The sequence below is a fragment of the Brachyhypopomus gauderio genome, chromosome 6 (genome assembly GCF_052324685.1).
Source record: "Brachyhypopomus gauderio isolate BG-103 chromosome 6, BGAUD_0.2, whole genome shotgun sequence".
In the NCBI taxonomy this organism is placed as follows: Eukaryota; Metazoa; Chordata; class Actinopteri; order Gymnotiformes; family Hypopomidae; genus Brachyhypopomus; species Brachyhypopomus gauderio.
The window spans coordinates 26,270,700-26,287,036 of NC_135216.1; the positions used below are offsets into that span (position 1 = coordinate 26,270,700).

The 16,337-nt window shown below is 42.9% G+C and overlaps 1 protein-coding gene across 2 annotated transcripts; it reads left to right on the top strand.

Annotated features, from left to right (window-relative positions):
* Positions 1–4,619: 4,619 nt before the first annotated feature.
* LOC143517509 (ketosamine-3-kinase-like) lies at positions 4,620–16,125 on the top strand. Of its 2 annotated transcripts, none has more exons than XM_077010129.1 (6): positions 4,620–4,926; positions 8,247–8,398; positions 8,741–8,832; positions 12,172–12,254; positions 12,348–12,470; positions 13,509–16,125. In XM_077010129.1, the coding sequence occupies exons 1-6, from the start codon at positions 4,786–4,788 to the stop codon at positions 13,845–13,847; spliced, it is 930 nt and encodes a 309-aa protein (XP_076866244.1). In that variant the 5' UTR covers positions 4,620–4,785; the 3' UTR covers positions 13,848–16,125. The 2 variants fall into 2 exon arrangements, with proteins under 2 accessions (XP_076866244.1, XP_076866245.1); XM_077010130.1 differs by lacking the exon at positions 4,620–4,926 and adding an exon at positions 4,937–5,341.
* Positions 16,126–16,337: the final 212 nt, after the last annotated feature.

Sequence of the window (16,337 nt, forward strand, 5' to 3'; positions counted from 1 at the left end):
GTGGTGGGTGTAGGTGTGTAGGTGGAGTGGTGGTGGGTGTAGGTGGAGTGGTGGTGGGTGTAGGTGTGTAGGTGGAGTGGTGTAGGTGTAGGTGTAGGTGGAGTGGTGGTGGCTGTTGGTGGAGTGGTGGTGGGTGTAGGTGTGTAGGTGGAGTGGTGGTGGGTGTAGGTGTGTAGGTGGAGTGGTGATGGGTGTAGGTGGAGTGGTGGTGGGTGTAGGTGTGTAGGTGGAGTGGTGGTGGGTGTAGGTGTGTAGGTGGAGTGGTGGTAGGTGTAGGTGTGTAGGTGGAGTGGTGGTGGGTGTAGGTGTGTAGGTGGAGTGGTGGTAGGTGTAGGTGTAGGTGGAGTGGTGGTAGGTGTAAGTGTGTAGGTGGAGTGGTGGTAGGTGTAGGTGTAGGTGGAGTGGTGGTGGGTGTAGGTGTGTAGGTGGAGTGGTGGTAGGTGTAGGTGTGTAGGTGGAGTGGTGGTGGGTGTAGGTGTGTAGGTGGAGTGGTGGTGGGTGTAGGTAGAGTGGTGGTGGGTGTAGGTGTGTAGGTGGAGTGGTGGTGGGTGTAGGTGTGTAGGTGGAGTGGTGGTGGGTGTAGGTGTAGGTGTAGGTGTAGGTGTGTAGGTGGAGTGGTGGTGGGTGTAGGTGTAGGTGTAGGTGTGTAGGTGGAGTGGTGGTGGGTGTAGGTGTAGGTGGAGTGGTGGTAGGTGTAGGTGTAGGTGGAGTGGTGGTGGGTGTAGGTGGAGTGGTGGTAGGTGTAGGTTGAGTGGTGGTGGGTGTAGGTGTGTAGGTGGAGTGGTGGTGGGTGTAGGTGTGTAGGTGGAGTGGTGGTGGGTGTAGGTGGAGTGGTGGTGGGTGTAGGTGTGTAGGTAGAGTGGTGGTGGGTGTAGGTGTGTAGGTGGGGTGGGGGTGGGTGTAGGTGTAGGTGGTGGTGTCTATCTTCTCTACTGCAGAGCCACATCTGGTCCAGCAGTGCTGTAGTGAACTCTGGTGGGTTCTGCCAAAGAGAGTGTGGAGGACAAAGAGTGCAAGTTGAACCAGGAAGTGATACTGTGGCAGGTCACGTTAATGCTGAAACCAAACCAGAAATAAAACAATACGGATATGATACTTTGTTATGAGGTTTGTACCTGATTTGCTGATGTGAGGTTTTCTTGCAGTAGACCACAGCAACGATAATATGGAGGAAGATCACAGTGACCAAGGCAACGGCGAAGTAGGGCGGAGTCTTATAATTATTGGTATTTTTCTAATAATGATTATTTGTCTAAGTAAAGAAACATCATAATGACATTAGATTCAAGTTTTCATCAAGTGCCTTTATCGATCATATTCTAGCTGTCTAATCCCATTTGCCATGCTTGTGTAACCCTATAATTTGAATGTCACTATTATTCCAGTTCTCTTTTCCGAGGGGTGGGAAGAAAGACAGTCGGGTTACAAGTAAAGTTCTCTTTATTTCCAGCCAAACAGCTCAGGAGAGGATAACTGGTAGTAGCAACTACACACGCTTCTTCTTCCTCTCATTCGTGTGAGCACCAGTTCCAGCTCCCAAGGTGTCCCTTAATTACCGTTTTTTCTGGACTATAAGTCGCTACCACAATAGTTCTGCCTCCAATTCTTTTCTTTTTGCAGCAAAAAATAAGCTGAGTCACGATTCTTGTCCCATCCCCACTTCCCCGTACAAATGGTCGAATCTGTTTTGCAACACGTACACCGAGATGTGTTGCAAAAGTCGAGGCGGGCAGATACGAAGTTGTGCGGAAGTCGTGTACATTTCCTGCCAGTGATTTATTTAACATTCACGCTCAGATTTTTATTTTACAAGTTCTCACATCAAAACTACAAGGGCATCTTTTAGTTTACAAGTTCTCAAATTAAAAATACACGTACAGATTTTGATTTACAAGTTCTCAAATCAGGTCTTTCACGCTTTCAAGTTGTGCTACAGATTTATCTCCATAGCATTGTCGTAAAGATGGAGCAGTCTAAGCCAGGGTCTAAACAAACTACGAAATGTAAAGGTGGTGCTGAAAAGCTGAGAGAGAAAAAAGAAAAGCTGTAGAGGTTTTACTCACTGAGTGAACAATGTGGGTTTCAGTAGCTTTCCAGTTGTTTTTCCCCTGTATTTTGTCTGGGTCAAGTTGTTAAGTTTATTTATTATTTTGTTATGCTACTATGTGGCTTTGTAATCATACTATAGCCTACTATATGGAAGTAATATTGTCCATATGACGATAAAAGCTGTCATATACACACTACGTGCCATTTATAGATTCATATACAGTATACTGTATATACACACACACACACATACAAATATATTTATTTATTTATTTATATTTATATATATATATATATATATATATATATATATATAGTGGGCCAGTCTGTCAGGAACTCCCGGGCCACTTTTTCTTCCCAGTCCGCCCCTGTGTGTGTGTGTGCATGTCTATGTGTGTGTGTGTGTGTGTGTGTGTGTGTGTGTGTGTGTGTGTGTGGGTGTGTGTGTGAGTGTGTGTGAGTGTGCATGTCTGCATGTGTGTGTGCATGTCTGCATGTGTAAGTGTGTGTGTGCATGTCTGCATGTGTGAGTGTGTGTGCATGTCTGCATGTGTAAGTGTGTGTGCATGTCTGCATGTGTAAGTGTGTGGGTGCATGTGTGAGTGTGTGTGTGTGCATGTGTGAGTGTGTGTGCATGTGTGCATGTGTGAGTGTGTGTGCATGTCTGCATGTGTGAGTGTGTTGGTGCATGTGTGAGTGTGTGTGTCTGCATGTGTAAATGTGTGTGTGCATGTGTGAGTGTGTGTGCATGTGTGAGTGTGTGTGCGTGCATGTATGAGTGTGTGTGCATGTATGCATGTCTGCATGTGTGTGTTCAACCAAGCAACACAGCAAACTGCATGTGGACTTAGTGAAATTTACCTGTAATATCTTGACGTGTTACAAAAATACATCAGATCAATGGCGTCTTACCTTTCACTGGGGTCTCTGTTCTGTGTGGTCCAGTAGGTGTTTGATATGATACTGTGGCTGAAGGTCCTGGACTAGTCTGGACGTTGGTCACTGGAGCAGATCCGAGAGAGAGAGAGAGAGAGAGAGAGAGAGAGAGAGAGAGAGAGAGAGAGAGAGAGAGAGAGAGAGAGAGAAAGAGATCTCTGATAAAGATCATCAGATGCATGTGGACTAAGAAAAAATCACCAGAAGGTTCTTATACCTGTAATTTGAAGAGCTACACTGTATCTCTTACTGCCGATGATACACCTGTACACTCCATCATCCTCAGTCAGGTGTGATATGTGTATAGAGGGATTTCCTGCAGAATCAGTAACCAGCTGAACTTTGCCTGTGTAATGCTGAGTCTGGTCAGTGGGGTAGATTTCTTTATCTCTGAAGGTCCATGTAAGTGTGTTGGTGTGTAGTCCAGTTATGGAGCAGGACAGTAGGTTACTCATGCATGTAAGGTTCCTCGTCTGTGGGCATGTCAGAGATGGTAGGCTGTCGCTCTTCCTGGATTGTTACAATGTTGTGTAATACCACATATGCCATTATTATGTGGCACACCCTATCAGGGGTTACTCTGAGCCCCTTCAGGCACTGGAACCTGGCCTCGAGGATTCCTAGGGTCATTTAAATTCTTGCCCTGGTTTTGCTGTGGGCCTGATTGTAGCGGGACTCTGGTCCAGGTGCAGGATCTGAACAGGGAGTCATGAGGTATAGGACAGGCAGGGACACCCTCTGTCTCCATGAAGGAGGCCATCATAGTGTCCTATAATTGCACTAGGGTTTGCAATGATTTAACTATTTCACTGCAAGTGAACAACTAACAAAACTACCGCAGGCCTACTCTGTTCAGATTTGTTGTACAGTGTGGAATCATACACGGATCCTGGCCATCTGGCTTCAACATTTGTGATGAGGTGGGAAACATCACATATGATCTTCATGGGGAGGAGAACTGTCAGTTACAATAGCTACGTTATTTTTGTTACCATTAAAGATAAGTACATTATTCATTAAGGGTTATAAAGGTTAGTACCTGTACATTAATGCTATGGATGGATTTTCTGTTTATGTAATCACCTTCATGTTCTAATGGTGCTGGAATAGGTAGCATATGTAGGTTCCATCAATGCAGCCAATCACTCTAGGAAATCCTTAAAAATATAAATGGAATGAAGTTTGTTATATACTGCTTCTCCTTTGCTTAATTTCTTTATTGTCCGTGTGAATTAAAGACAAACCAACGATGCTGTGGAATTCCTCTTTGATGTCCATAGCTGGCTTATGCCCAGGAAACACCACAAAACTGGGCACTAGTCGTTTTAATGCCAGACATACAGACCGACATACAGTAGCTTTGCTGACAGATTAACGAAGAGCGATGTATAAAAATCTGGAGATAATTGAGGGCTGATCCGCGATGTATAATATTTGAAATGTGACGCTTAATAATGTTATTGATGTAAGTAATGGATTGTGATAAAAAAAAAACAACGATAACGTTCATTAAAAATAATCCGAAAATGAAAGTAGGCCTATGTCTATTTCTGGGTTTTATAAGGCGTTCCCGACGAAGAGCTCGACGAATAAACTGAGCTTCAGCATCCATAGGAACCGATGACGTTTGTAACTCGGGTTTAGGTTCAAGTTAATCTGCCAGCGAGCAGGTTAACTTCAGAGCACAAGTTGCTGTAGTAACTGACTCAGGTTCTCTCTAAGCTCGATTTCTGGAACGGAAAATCCTGAGTTTACTTAACCGGTTTCGTCACTTAACCCGCTTTCTGGAACACCGTGAAGATGGAAGCGCTTCTGAAGCGGGAGTTGGGCACCACGACGCTGAAAGCCACCGGACACACTGGACGCGGCTACATCAGCGAGGGACTGAGTTATGACACCGACGACGGGAGAGTTTTCGCCAAGATAAACCACAAGAGCCAGGTGCTGCTTACAAGAACCTTCAGCGCATCTCCATATTAATATGCCAGCGCATCTCCATATTGGTCCAATGAGCGGCGAGTCGTGCTGTGTTTCTCTTAAAGTTCAAAGACCCATAACGCACTAGTTGTAGTAAACACATGACTGTTGCGTGTAAAAAAAGAATCATTTAAAGCTACGTTGTACTTTGCATGTGTGAGTGGATTTTTAGTTCAGATTTGCTATATAAAAAAAAAAAACAACGACAGCCCTGTTGTACTTTTGGAGCAGGAAGAGCCTGTTGAACGGATGTAAGGTGGCCCTGGGTGTACTAAATTCCAGGGTTGACAACTCTCACGCAATGAGCGTGAGACACACGCATTTGACTGTCTTCACACACCATACATCCGATTTCACGTCATACATCCGATTACCAGAGGTGGGTAGAGTATTCAACAATTTTACTCAAGTAAAAGTACAGTTACTTGAAACAAATGTTGTTACTCAAGTAAAAATAAAAGTATGCATCCCAAAAATTTACTTGAGTTAAAGTAAAAAAGTGCTTTGATTAAAAGCTACTCAAGTAGTGAGTAAATGCATGAGTACTGTCTCGTGTCAGTAAATTACATCATGGGAAATTGAATTACGGAAACAATGACTTTTAATGATAAAAATAATTTATTATAAATAAATATTATATATAAAAATTATTTATTATAAATAATATGTATTTTTGTTTGTTCCTAATTATTAGGCCTGTGTAACTTTAATGTGTTCCACAAAGGCACTAACTGATGAGACTGTGAGACAATACGTGTAGCTACAACTTGACACCAACTGAATCAATTTGTAGCAGACTTAATGATCCTATATTGCTAGTGTGTACAATCAGTGTGAGAACTGGTTTTTAGTATTGCACTGTGTTACATTTAATAATTACATCATACAAACGTTATGCCTCAGAGATATAGCATTACACACAATTATACATACAGCAAACTTATCGCATCGTGTTTCCTCATATTTGATGTTGAGTTCTTGTAGGCTGAAATGTCCACACGTTTGCAGACACAATTGGCAGCGCCAAGGTTGCAAACTCGCACGCATTGAGCGTGAGACACACGCATTTGACTGTCTTCACACGCTTACACGCCACACATCCGATTTCTCACGCCGAAAAAAATCTAGTTTATTTACCTCTGATCCACAACTATGATTCAATGAGTTAATAGTTCGCTCTGGCGCCAACCACCGGCGATCGATCGATCGCGATATAATACTTGAAATTAGATCTTGAAAACTTGGCAACCCTGCAGCGCATTATATAGCTGTCCTTTTACACGTTTGTAATGTAAACATTGGCTGTATGAGGTCAGGGATGCTCGGTAGGTTTTTCGAGAGGGGTAATGCTGCAGGCCGGAGCCCCGGTGGGCGTGGGTAAAGGGCGGAGCATGTGGCAATCATTTTCGAATGCAGCCAATCAGATACTAGACTTTTGTTGTCAATCAATTTTTATTAAGCCAATTATCAGCCAGAGTTAGCTGTCAATCATTTTTTACTGCAGCCAATCATCTTAACAGATCTGCCAAAAGAAGGCGGAAACTGCACGGAGAAGTTCTTTAAACAGAAGTATATGCCGCTTTTACACAAAAGTAGCTGAACAAAAACATTAGAAGAGCCGCGACTTTAGACATTTTTAAATCAAAGTTTAAAATACTTCTCACTTATTTTTTCTGGAACGGCACTTTAATGTTTTTTTCCTTTATTGCACGTATTGCATCATTTGTACATCATATATATATATGTGGCGAGTGTAAATTGTTAGCGGAGGGGAGGTGTAAATGGACAGACACAAATTAAGTATTATATCGCGATCGATCGCCAAGTATAAACGCCTCCGCCGAGCAGAGAGTTAAGGAGCGATTTCGATTGGAGGATCGTGCTCTATTTTTTATTATTAATTTTTTGCTGATGCTGGTCCAGCGTGTCGCGTGCCACTGATTATGCCTCGGCGTGCCATAGGTTGCCGACCCCTGCTGTAGAGCCTTTGAATATTAAAACCCACCGGGGCTCCGGGCTGCAGCATTACATATATGGGTTTTTCTGTCACTTTCTAACTACGGCGGAGAAAGTTTGCGTATGTGATCACGTGATTGACCGGCTTCATTTGATTGGTCACTCATACTCAGGTGCCGAGACGTTGGTCAGTCTTCTCACTGAAAAGACGAATTATTTACAAAATGAAAGTAACGGTAGCGCGGCGCAAATCCGATTGTAACGGAGTAAAAGTCGCGTTTTTCTCACCACATATTTACTCAAGTAAAAGTAGAAGTCTTTCATATTAAAACTACTCCTACAAGTACATTTTTATCCAAAAATCTACTCGAGTAAATGTAACGGAGTAAATGTAACGCGTTCCTACCCACCTCTGCCGATTACTCACGCTGAAAAAAATCTAGTTTATTTATCTCTAATCTACATCTATGATTCAATGAGTTACTAGTTCGCTCTGGCGCCAACCACTGGCGATCAATCGCTTTAGGCGCAGCAGAGAGTAGTTTCCTTTTCATATCCCCTCCCTTCCCCTCCCCTCCCTTCGTCCACAAAAAAAAACAAATCTCATATGGCTGCCATAAGTATTTCAATGTGAATATTGTATGTTTGAATTATATTTACATTACATTTAATAAACTTGAAATATTTAATGGCGTAATTCATAAATTAGAATTTTCACAATGCTTTTTTATGTTTTGAACTTGCGAGATGGTGAAATTTGCTGTTGCAAACAAATACATTTCAAGATTACAACTTGCATTTTTCACATTAAAAAAATTCAGATTCTTAAATTCAATTCGCTCTGATTCAAAACTCAGAAAAACAGATTCAGACCTGCGATGAAACATCCGGGCTTCGACTAAACAATACTTCACTGCCACAGACATGAATGAGAATGAGGCAGCGCTGTGATTGGTTAAATGCGTTCGATTGCTCTAAAAGCCCGGATGTTTAATCGCAGGTCTGAATCCATATTTCTGAGTTTTGAATCGGAGCTATTTGAATTTAAGAATCTGAATTTTAAAAATGTGCAAAATGTAAGTTGTAGTCTTAAAATTTATTTTTTTCCAACAGCTAATTTCACCATCTCGCAAGTTCAAAACATAAAAAAGCATTGTTAAAATTCAAATTTATGAATTAAGCCATTAAATATTTCAAGTTTATTAAATATAATGTAAATATAATTCAAATATACAACATTCAGATTCAAATCCTTATGGCAGCGTTTTAGCCCCATAAATAGATTTTGAAAAGTTGGCAACCCTGAAATTCTGTCTCTTCACACCCAGGCTAGACAGATGTTTGAAGGAGAGAAGGCCAGCCTGGAAGCCATCATGTCCACCAACACCATCAAAGTCCCAAAGCCGTTGAAGGTGGTGGATCTCGAGCAGGGCGGAGCTGTGTTTGTTATGGAGCACATGGACATGAGATCACTGAACAGGCAGGTTCTGCGCACAAACATGTGCCTCCCTCGCAAATAGCTTCATCGGTTTTATCAACCACAAGGACGGTAGTAAACCTGCCAGTGGCGGTAAAGTAATTATACACAAGCTGCTTATTTGGGCTGTTGATGCTCGTGTCCCAGTGGTCAAAGTGCTTGGTTATGCTGCAGATGTTCAAGGGTTTGATCCTAACCAATGGCCACTGCTGTGAGAAACCTGACCACACCCAGCTTCAAAATAAGAGTCCCTGCTTAGAAGCGTCTCAGCTGCCGGCTGCTTTTAAATCCCTTTGTGTAGAAGTGTTGGGTAAACGTATCTTGTGTATACTGTTATTCGTAAAGGTACTCTGCTCAACTGGGGGAGCAGCTAGCAGACCTACACCTGCATAATAAAAGACAGAAAGAGAAACGGGACAAGGGTGAGCAAACCATTGGTAAGACACCGTGGTTCTGGCCTATCATAACACCTCAGTAATGACCTGCTGTGTAAATGACATTATAAGGGCTGCTGCAATGTCAGTGGTGGCATGAGGGAGGTGCTCTCACCACACACTGGAGAAACAACAGTAGTAGTGTCCACAAGTAGGACCTGGGCCCATATTTATCAAACTTCTTAGGATTACTCCTAAGAATGCTGCTAAGAATTGACTTGAAAGTTAGTTATCAAGCCTCTCAGTCTCACTTTAAGCGAAGTGTAGGAGCAATTCGTAAGTGTCAGTCTCAGAGCTGATTTACGACACCTAGCTGTGCCGCAAAGCTGATCCTGGATGACGTCGTTTCAAAACAACCTGCAAGAACCAATCACTGGATCGGATTTCATGTTCAAGAATATTTCCTGAGAAATGTCAAGATAAAATTCAGAAAATGTTGAAATACCTTCACGTTTAACTTAATAATGTTGCAATTGTTGTGAAATAACACAGCGTATTTACGTAGTTAATAAATAATCCATTAAAAAATATTTCATATCTACATTTAAGTATGTGACACGCACTGGTATGTATAATTTTCCCTTCTTTTGTTATTCATATATTTTCTCTGATTTATTTTGGAGACTGTATACATTCTAACCGAATCACATTCAGGCGGAGGACCACCGGGCAAGCCTCTTAGCGCATTTTGTGCAAATCATTTATTTAGATTTGCACACAAACACTGTGACGCTAACTGTCACTTCAAAATAATTGCATCTGTCAGTAATAAAGAAGCTGCTGGTGCTCCCGACCCTGCTGGCCCCATCTTCATCTACCCCTCCCTCTCTGACAGCGCTTCCAAACACCTCCAGTCATGAATGGCTGGAGGAAGAGTGGGCGTCTGAAGGACGTCTGGCAGAGGACTCACTCCCAAATGACATACAATAACTGACAAGGCAGAAGTCAAAGTCAGAGATGATGTCCGGGTGGCACAAGTCCTGTTTCAAAGAATTGGTTCAGGCCGCTTTCAGTGAAAATCCGAGCGTCATGGGTTGACCCAGGCAATTTGGGCACAACATCTAAAATGTTGTATTCTGCATCAAACACAACTTGAGTGTTGATGCTGTGGTACCTCTTTCTGTTCACATAACCATCCTCATTAATGCTGGGCGCAATGATCTTTATGTGAGTGCCATCAATTGGCAAAACTCCTGGAAATCCAGCTATCTGCATAAACTGGGTTTGCTTCTGTTGGATGACACGGGGTGTTGTTTGGAAAGTCAATAAAAAGGGTTACAGTGTGTGGTGCTGTAAGTGCCATAATTGTTTGCATGACGACTCGGCTAATTGTTGGTTGGGATGGTCCCAAATCATCAGCACTACACTGCTGCATTTTCCTGTAGCAAGAAAACGAAGCATCAGCACTACTTTTAATTCAGCTGGGATGGCGTTGCTGCGTGTAGTTGAAGGTGAGGTGACATCTCTCACCAAGACAGTGACAAAGATGATTCCTGCTCTGTCCAGTCTATATCGTTTGATTAATTGAAAGTCATCAAACATTCCCAAAACATTCTTCCTCTCTTGGAAGGTTTGCACGCGTCTCTGTCTTCTCAGTGCCATCTCAGCCCCCTGGTGGCAACTCTTAAGTTAAGAGTCCTCTGGAGCAGTCTTAACTTTTCGGGAGAGTAAGAGTGATTCTTATACTTGAGAGTTTTGATAACTGGCACTTACACTTAACTCTGTGAGTAGGAGCAAATCTAAGAATTTTTCAGCACTTAAGTCCAAAATTCCACTCTGAGAAGTTTGATAAATACGGGCCCTGGGCCCGTATTTATCAAACTTCTTAGAATTACTCCTAAGAATGCTGCTAAGAATTGACTTATGTCTAAAATAATTCTTAGTTAAAAGCTGAGACTAAAAGTTAGTTATCAAGTCTCTCAGTCTCACTTTAAGCAAAGTGTAGGAGTAATTCTTAAGTGTCAGTCTCAGAGCTGATTTACGACACCTGGCTGTGCCGCAAAGCTGATCCTGGACGACGTCGGTTCAAAACCCCCTGCAAGAACCCATCACTGGATCGTATTTCATGTTCAATAATATTTCCTGAGAAATGTCAATATAAAATTCAGAAAATGTTGAAATACCTTCATATTTAACTTAATAATGTTCCAGTCATAATTTTTGTGAAATAACACAGCGTATTTATAGTTAATAAATAATCCATTAAAAAATATTTCATATCTACCTTTAAGTATGTGACACGCACTGGTATGTATAATTTTCCCCTTCTTTCTTTTGTTATTCATATATTTTCTCAGATTTATTTTGGATACTGCATACATTCTAACCGAATCACATTCAGGCAGAGGACCACCGGGCAAGTTTCTTAGCGGGTACTTGTATCATGGGGGAAGACACTGGTGATCTGTGGAGTGGAGGGGGGTCAGGATCCTGCATTAATGAAATTCTAAAACATATCTCAAAGACAAGGTTTTTTTTATCATTTATTTACATTTGCACACAAACACTGTGATGCTAATTGTCACTTCAAAATGATTGCATCTGTCAGTAATAAAGAAGCTGCTCATGCTTCCGACCCTGCTGGCTTGAGCGCAGATTCTCCATCTGCCCCTCCCTCTCTGACAGCGCTTCCAAACACCTCCAGTCATGAATGGCTGGAGGAAGAGTGGGCGTCTGAAGGAAGTCTGGCAGAGGACTCACTCCCAAATGACATACAATAACTGACAAGGCAGACGTCAAAGCTTAAAATTAAAGTATTAAAAATGCAGCATGAATATTATTTACACTCTTGCATGAAAAAAATGAAAGGAAGAAAAAAATTTAATCCATGCTTATCTTAATGCCTAATTATTGTGCATATTTGTGCATTGTGCATATTTATGTGCATATTTATAAATCTATAAAATTGAAATGTGTACCTAAAATGCAGGTTCGCACGCGTCTCTGTCTTCTCAGTGCCATCTCAGCCCCCTGGTGGCAACTCTTAACAACTTATGAGTCCTCTGGAGCAGTATTAACTTTTCGGGAGAGTAAGAGTGATTCTTATACTTGAGAGTTTTGATAACTGGCACTTACACTTAACTCTGTGAGTAGGAGCAAATCTAAGAATTTTTCAGCACTTAAGTCCAAAATTCCACTCTAAGAAGTTTGATAAATACGGGCCCTGATGTTTAAGAGCACTTGCACTGATGCAGCATTGCACCTTTAGATGTAACGGTTCCATGAGCAACGGGAGACATCAGTGAGCGCGTCGAGACGTTAAACACTGTACCAAACAGTGCAGACTGCCGTCGGGAAGCGTGGCCCAATGTAACGTTGAATTAACTTTATACGCCCCTGCAGGAAAAGGATCCGGCCAGTCGGAGGTTCCTGTTGTTGACCAGTTTGGGTTCCACGTGATGACATGTTGCGGTTACATCCCCCAGGTGAGTGTTTCCTAGTGCTGGAAGCTCAACAGTCCCGCTGCAGTTCTTGAGCTCGGCGCTGGTGTCCTGAACATCTTGTCTCCCTTCCTGTAGGTGAACGACTGGCAGGCTGACTGGGTGTCGTTTTACACCCAGCAGAGGCTTCAGCACCAGCTCCACCTGGTGGAGCAGACGTACGGAGACAGAGAGGTCAGGGAGTTATGGGCCTGGCTCCAGGTAACGGCCATAGGGCGGATTTATAGGGGCGCAGCACTGATGGTGACAGTGATGATGGTGACGGTGATGGTGGTGACGGTGATTATGACAACGGTGACGGTGAATATGATGGTGACGATGATGGTGATGATGGTGACAGTGGTGACGGTGAAGATGGTGAAGGTGATTATGACAACGGTGACGGTGATTATGACAACGCTGACAGTGATTATGATGGTGACGGTGATGATGACGATGATGGTGACGGTGATTATGACAACAGTGACAGTGATTATGATGGTAACGGTGATGATGATGACGGTGATGAGGATGATTATGACGGTGACGGTGATGATGATTATGATGGTGACGATGGTGACAGTGATGACAGTGACGGTGATGATGGTGACGGTGATGATGGTGACGGTGATGATGATGATGATGATTATGATGGTGACGGTGATGATGACGATTATGATGGTGATGGTGATGGTGATGGTGATGGTGACGGTGACGATGATGACAGTGATGACAGTGATGGTGATGATGATGACGGTGATGATGGTGACGGTGATGATGATGACGGTGATGATGATGATTATGACGGTGACGGTGATGATGATGATTATGATGGTGACGGTGACGATGGTGACAGTAACGGTGATGATGACGGTGATGATGACCGTGATGATGATGACAGTGTCTAGGCTATGATGAGGATGCTGGTTTGTTAAAAATAAAAACTATGGAACATATTCAGTAGGCAAAGGGATTTTAATAATTCACTCTTTGGAGATAATCCATTAAAAGGTTTTTAAATGAATTTTGCTTTTATGCTATTCAGTGTTTCCCTATCAAGTCCTCAGGGACCCATGGGCGATCCACATATTGTGTGTGTCCTTGTACCAGGTGTGTGGCGTTCTTGACTGGTTGGTTAATACGTGATGAGCGCTGGGACAAAATGAGAATGTGATGTGGGTCGTCGTGTGTGGATGGGAATAAACTCCTCCCTGATGTCCCAGATTTGTCCTCATGTGTGATGTTCTCCACTCTTCCCAGCTGAAGATCCCGGCGCTGTTCTCCGGCGTGACGGTTGAGCCGGCCCTGCTCCACAGCGACCTGTGGAGCAGCAACGTGGCGGAGGACTCGGACGGCCCCGTCATGTTTGACCCGGCCTCGTTCTACGGCCACTCTGAGTTCGAGCTAGCCGTCACAATCATATCTGGTGGTTTCGGCAGACAGTTTTACGAGGCCTACCACCAGCAGATACCCAAGGCCCCGGGGTTCGACCAGAGACTGAAACTCTACCAGCTCTTCCACTACATACACCTCTGGAATCACTTCGGCAGCAGCCACAGGGGCTCCTCGCTGCGTATAATGAAAGAGCTCACCGAGTAGCCACGTCTTGCTTTGCTTAGACACTCACTGACTCTATCTATCTATCTATCGTATGCTTATTATGATTGGCTAACCTTATATCCTGTCCCATGATGGCCGTCGTGGGCTCAAACTGACTGCAGCACTTGTGTAATGTTGTCAAGTAGCTCAGCACGTATTACAATGCTCTGCCTTTAAACATGCTTGTCTATGGAGGTCTTACCTTCATCATCTGGCCGTGCCAAGACATCGGCTCACACAGAGGTCCTCAGTTAGCACAGACACTCACAAGCTCACATGAAATGAAATGTGCCATATTTTGTCAATTGTGATTTTTACACCCCAATCGAAATTTTTCCTCCGCTTTTAACCCACCTGTGCAGTCAGAACACACACACACTAGTGATTACTAGGGGGCTGTGGATCACATGTGCCCAAAGCAGTGGGCAGCCCTAGCCCGGCACCCGGGGAGCAGTTGGGGTTAGGGTTGGGGTTGCCTTGCTCAAGGGCACCTCAGTCATGGCCTGTCTGGGAATCGAACCCACAAGCCTCCGGTCACAAGACCAGTTCCCTAACCGCCAGGCCATGACTGCCCCGTCCATGCGGAGTGGCAGTATGTCCCTGCATGTGAACCTTGCCCCAGGGCAGCGTGTGATCACGGGCCAACAACAGGAAACGGAGCAGTGATATGTCAGGGCGTGTAATTACACTCGTCTCAGGACCACAGGGATCATAATTGTGCTCTCCACTGATTATGTGACCATAGAAAGCCCATGAAACCACACAACTCAATCAAACGTGTCAAAGTCATAATCAGGGTTAGCTGTGAAAATTAGATGGAGGTACATCTGAAGTGCTGTAATTAAGTATCACTAATTACACTCTGGGAGCAGTTTGTAAAAGACAGTAGTAGTTTTGCAGTGACTTAAGTACAATCACATGGTACTGGCTTATGATAGAGGGGACTGGGATTTTTCAACGAGTCAGGATTCAGCTCGGGGACATGATGTCATCATGACATCATATAATATCATCATGACATCATAGTAAATATGAAACATCTTCATATAAAACTGTAACAGTGTGACAGAGTGATTGATGTACAAATGGAGATGGAGATTTTAACTACTGCCAGCGGCTCACTGGGAATGAAAAGATGGACTCCACCAGAATCAAAATCTGCTCCTGAATGTGGTGACAGGCCGGAGCAGTGGTTCTGGTGGTGCCGACATTACCAACTATCACGCCGGACTTTTGCAAGAGGTTTTGATGACCACGTCATCATTCCTGATGACTTCATGGCCTTTCTTCACTCCAAGCTAGTGGTAGTTCAGTAAATAGAGAGCACCTCTTACCACAGTATTATATTTACATATGCAGCATTTGGCAGAGGCCTTTGACCAGAGCAGGGGTGGAAAGTAACTAATTACATTTACTCACATTACTGTAATTGAGTACTTTTTATGAGTAATTTGTAATTTTCTGAGTAGTTTTTGAAATATGTCATTTTTACTTTTAGTTGAGGACATTTTGACCCAAGTAGTTTTACTTGAACACCCTCACATTACTGAGTAAAAAAAAATCGATGGTGAAAAATTAAATGCGGGCAGAAATGTAAACTTCTGAGTCCCAGAACTGAAGGCCAATTGCGTGGCCTTGCCTTGCGCACGCCCTTTCCATTGTCTCATAATCGGGTCGTAATCTGGTGCACTTTTTTTCCAAAAGGATGAGATTGTTCTATCTTTAAATCTTCTATCTATCAGGTTCTGTGGGATCCTGTGGACATTTTATTGTGAAAAGTGGAATCCTGTGGGCACTGTATTTTGAATAGTTGGATCCTGTGAGCATTTTAAATAGTTGAATCCTGTGTGCATTTTGTTTTATTTTGAGATGTGGGATCCTGTGGTCATTTTATATTTTATTTTGAGTTGTGGCAACCTGTGGGCATTTTATTGTGAATAGTGGGATCTAAGTAACTTTTACTCAAATTACATTTTAAATGAAGTAATTTTGTACTCTTACTCGAGTAAATTTAGAGATGGGTCATTTTACTTTTACTCTGAGTAGATTTTAGGCAAAGTATACTTTTACTCAATTACAATTTTTCAGTACTCTTTCCACCTCTGGACCAGAGTGACTTACACGAGTGCTTTGTAATCTCTCTTAAATAAATCATCGTGTGATAATAGGTAGGTCAGTGTCAGGAATTCACAGGTCATGTGAAAGACCTGGTTAGAGAGGACAGAAGAAGTAGTGAGAACAAGTTTTGTTTTATTATATACATTTATAAATAACATTTAATTGATTAAAAGAAATGCCCATTTCTGTATGTAGTGACAATGACACAGTGAGTCTTCAGTCATGTTGGATAGCCCATGGACGCTTACAGCTCCACCTGTCCCAGAGAGGACTCTGGATGCATGTTTTGTTTGTGTCTTGAAGGATGGTGGACCAAGTCGAGCTGTATTACAGTTATGGCTTTTGCAGGCGAGAGTGGGTGTTTTAAATCTG

Bases quoted from the DNA above. Each gene is read 5' to 3' on its own strand.
- LOC143517509 (XM_077010129.1), top strand. From the start codon at position 4,786: ATGGAAGCGCTTCTGAAGCGGGAGTTGGGCACCACGACGCTGAAAGCC. The intron at 8,833-12,171 runs GTAAGACACCGT...ACGCCCCTGCAG, and splicing joins CAAGGGTGAGCAAACCATTG to GAAAAGGATCCGGCCAGTCG. The intron at 12,255-12,347 runs GTGAGTGTTTCC...CCCTTCCTGTAG, and splicing joins GTTGCGGTTACATCCCCCAG to GTGAACGACTGGCAGGCTGA.